The sequence below is a fragment of the Montipora capricornis genome, chromosome 6 (genome assembly GCF_036669925.1).
Source record: "Montipora capricornis isolate CH-2021 chromosome 6, ASM3666992v2, whole genome shotgun sequence".
Taxonomy (NCBI): Eukaryota; Metazoa; Cnidaria; class Anthozoa; order Scleractinia; family Acroporidae; genus Montipora; species Montipora capricornis.
The window spans coordinates 38,464,794-38,468,884 of record NC_090888.1 but is presented as its reverse complement, the minus strand read 5'-3'; the positions used below and the strand labels follow the sequence as shown (position 1 = coordinate 38,468,884).

Sequence of the window (4,091 nt, the reverse complement as noted above, 5' to 3'; positions counted from 1 at the left end):
TAGAGCATTATTGGACACAGGGGCAGGTAGTTCATACGCGTCAGCAGCTCTAGTCGAACGGCTTAACAAGCTTCCAACACATGTTGAACATAAACAGATAGAAATGATGCTTTGCTCTACAATCCAAAAGGTACGAAGTTATACAGTGAAGGTTGCAAGTGTCGATGGAAGATTTGAGATGACGACAAAGGTCAATAAGGTAGATAAGGGAGTATTACTCACAGTCTCAAACCCGCGTTATGAAGAACTGATAACCAAGTATCCTCACCTGGAAGGAGTAGTAATGGATGACAAGGATAAGAAAGGTGAATTACCCATCCACCTTATACTCGGCGCTAGTGAGTACTCAAGAATCAAAACCGAGACAAAACCGAGGATCGGTAAACCATCTGAGCCTATTGCTGAGCTCACTATGCTAGGGTGGGCGATGATGTCCTCTGGTAAAGAAACAGGCCTTTCTAACGTTTACTTGACGAAATCATCAACAGCCGATTATGAGCAACTCTGCAGTTTAGATGTCTTAGGACTCGAAGATAGACCAGAAACAGACCAGGAGAGCGTGTATGGTGAATTCATCGAGCAGCTACACCGAAGTGAGGAAGGTTGGTATGAAAGTGGGTTGTTGTGGAAGCCGGGTCATGGTCGTCTACTAACAAACGAACATGGTAGCATAGCAAGACTAGAAGGACTGGTAAGGAAGTTGCAGCGAGATCCAGACATGATTGATAAGTACGATGAAATCATTCAAGATCAGCTAAAAGAGGGGATAGTCGAGAGAGTGGAAGAGGAACCCAATGAGAGAGTGTTCTACATCCCGCATAAACCTGTAAAAAGGGAAACAGCAACAACGACGAAACTTAGAATTGTATTTGACGCGTCAGCTAAACCGAATGGAAACAGTCCTTCTTTAAATGAGTGTTTAGAGACAGGCCCTCCTCTTCAGAACCTGTTGTGGAATGTACTTGTGCGTAATCGCCTCAAACCAATTGCCTTAACAGCAGACATCAAACAAGCCTTCCTACAGGTACGCATTAGGACTGAGGACAGGGATGTCCTACGGTTCCACTGGATCAAAAACAAGGACCCTTCTGCAATTGAGGTGTTGAGATTTACGCGAGCGCTCTTTGGGTTGGTACAGTCACCATTCTTATTGGCACAAACATTGAAGTTGCACTTGGAAAACTTAAAGGAGAGGTACCCCTCAGAGATTGAAGAGATTTTGAGAAGTCTATATGTTGATGACGTCATCACCGGGGGCAGCACTACAGACGAGGTCCAGGGCCTGAAGGAGACAATAGCATCAGTGTTCGGGGAGGCCAAGTTTACCATGCATAAGTGGAACTCTAACGATCCTCAGCTAGAGAGCGGGAAGGTTGTTCCCGTTGATGAGCAGCAGAGTTATGCAAAACAACAGTTAGGAGTTAAAGAAGGTGAAACAAAGATGTTGGGACTTTTGTGGAACAAGAGGGAGGACTTGATCGCTGTGGTTTTTCCCGAAGAACCTGTCGAGACGACGAAGAGAGGGATTCTACGATTCTTAGCCGCAGTGTATGACCCGCTTGGGATTGCCTCGCCCACAATGCTGGTGGGGAAGTTACTGTATCGTGAGATATGTGAGAGTCGTCTTCCATGGGATGAGAAGGTATCGGATAGATTGGGGCAGGAGTGGCTGAAGTTTGTGAGGAGCCTTCCCAATAAGGTTGAAGTATCACGGAGCCTAGCAAGGTTTAGGGAGCCTGTTGAAGGAGTTGTATTGCATGCTTTCGGTGACACAAGTGGTTCTGGGATATCATCAGCAGTCTATGCAGTGATTATTCAAGCCTCTGGAGTGAGCAAGGGATTGATAGCAGCAAAGTCAAGGTTGGCAAAGAAAAATGTCACAATCCCAAGGTTAGAGCTGGTAGCAGCTCATATGGCAGCTAATCTAGCGGATAACGTAAGAACAGCACTCGAAGGATACCCGATTACATCCGTTTATGGGTGGAGTGACAGTACGGTCGCACTTCATTGGATCAAAGGGGGAGGATCCTACAAGCAGTTCGTGGCCAACAGAGTTCACAAGATCAGTTCTAAGGATTTCATTGAATGGAGGCACGTTGACACCAACCACAATCCAGCAGACATAGGGAGCAGAGGCTGTAATGCAGACCAGTTGACTGGCATGTGGCTATCCGGACCAGAATGGCTGCCCAATTCAGAGAAATGGCCAAGAGACATAGTGACTAAACCTAACAAGGAGACGGAAACCGAGGCCAAACTCACCAAAGAGAATTTCGCTGTAGCTGTGGATGTGAGAGATGATTTTGATGAAGTGCTTGAGAAGCATGCCTTCTGGCGAGTGATCAGAATTAACGCGTGGGTAACGCGATTCGTTCAGAATTGCCGAAGCAAGAAATCGAATAGAGTTAGCGGCCTCTTGACAACGGCTGAGACTGAGAAGCAGGTGAAGTGGTGGATAAAGCGCGAGCAAGAGCGATACACTGTGACAGAGAAATTCCTAGAAGATCAACAGAGGCTCAATCTTCAGAAGAATGATGAGGGGATCTACTTGTGCAGAGGAAGAATTCAAGGACATTACCCTGTGTATCTACCACCCAGAGTAAGCTTATCAGAGAAAATAGTGCAAGACGCCCACCTCTTGACTCTTCACGGGGGAGTAGGGTCTACTATGGCGCATGTTAGACAAGAATATTGGATACCTCGTCTCCGTCAGCTAGCAAAGACTGTGATCAACCACTGTTACGGGTGCAAGAAATTTCATGCCACGAGGTTTCACAATCCACCCCCTGGAAACCTGCCAGTGGACCGTACTGAAGGATCTTATCCTTTCCAAGTAGTGGGGGTAGATTACGCTGGGCCAATAGCATACAAGGTTTCTAAGAAGTTGGAAGGCAAAGCATATATCCTACTGTTTGCATGCAGTTTGACAAGAGCAGTCCATTTGGAGCTACTAATTGACCAGACCACGGAAGGTTTCACCAAGTGTTTGAAAAGGTTCATTGCCAGACGGGGAAGGCCTACGAAGATCTATTCAGATAATGGGAAGAGCTTTGTAGCAGCGTCCAAATGGCTCAACAGTATCATGAAAGATGAGAAGACTCAAAGACTACCTGGCTCATCATAACATCCTTTGGCAGTTTAATCTCTCTAGGGCCTCATGGTGGGGCGGTCAATTTGAACGCTTAGTAGGAGTTGTAAAGCAAGCTTTCTACAAGGCTATTGGGCGGGCCCTTCTGATGTTTAATGAGCTTGAAGAAGTAATCCTCGATGTAGAGGTGGCTGTCAATAATCGTCCATTATCCTATGTTGAAGATGATGTTGAGCTTCCTGTGCTGACTCCAGCCGCCATGATATATAGTCAGTCTAACCTTCTGCCGGAGGAAGATGCAGATGCAGTTGAGGATGTGGATCTACGTAAGAGAGCGAGATATGTCCGTCGGTGCAAGGACGTTCTTTGGTCACGCTGGACTACAGACTACATAAGGAGCCTGAGGGAGAGGCACAATCTGAAACATAAGACCAAGGAATTGACCTTAAAAGTTGGTGATGTGGTTCTGATCCAGAGCGAGGAGCGCAACCGTAGGAAGTGGAATATCGGAATCGTTGTAAAACTTATCAAGGGGCGTGACGGAGTTGTGAGAGGAGCTAGGCTGAGAGCGGGGAAGTCATATTTGGAACGGGCGATCCAGCATTTATGCCCGATGGAGCTGTCTTGTGACGTGCGAGAGACACCGCCGAGTCAACCAGTACAGCTTAATCCTCGAGCTAGAGATTTCACTCCGAGACGAGCGGCAGTAGTAGCTGCTCAGCGGATTAGAGACATTACAGAGAAAGAAGGCGAAGAGACTGTTCCTGTTACCCAAGAGGGACTATGAACTGTTAGAATTTTTAAACTTGTTACTTGTATAAGAGAGTTACTGTTGCAATTGTTTAAACAGCGGAGGTGTGAATATATTTGCTCCACTAGCGTGTATCAAATAGGGGGAGAGTGTCGGAACGAAAATAGGACGCAACGTGACAATTGCGTGACGCGATGGACTGACGTCACAAAAACCGGTTAGGACCGGTAGAGAGAGCACGCGGAGTGAAAA

General features: G+C 46.7%; 2 protein-coding genes across 2 annotated transcripts in view; both read left to right on the top strand.

The window, feature by feature from the left end:
- The window catches only part of LOC138053883 (uncharacterized), a 3,912-nt gene extending 788 nt beyond the window's left edge, over positions 1-3,124 (top strand). Inside the window, exon 1 of the mRNA XM_068900419.1 lies at positions 1-3,124. This exon is cut by the window's left edge and continues 788 nt beyond it. Coding sequence (XP_068756520.1) covers positions 1-3,124 — 3,124 coding nt within the window.
- A 112-nt stretch (positions 3,125-3,236) lies between these two features.
- Positions 3,237-3,875, top strand: LOC138053882 (uncharacterized). The gene has a single exon (XM_068900418.1). It carries the CDS (start codon positions 3,237-3,239, stop codon positions 3,873-3,875), a length of 639 nt encoding a protein of 212 aa, XP_068756519.1.
- Positions 3,876-4,091: the final 216 nt, after the last annotated feature.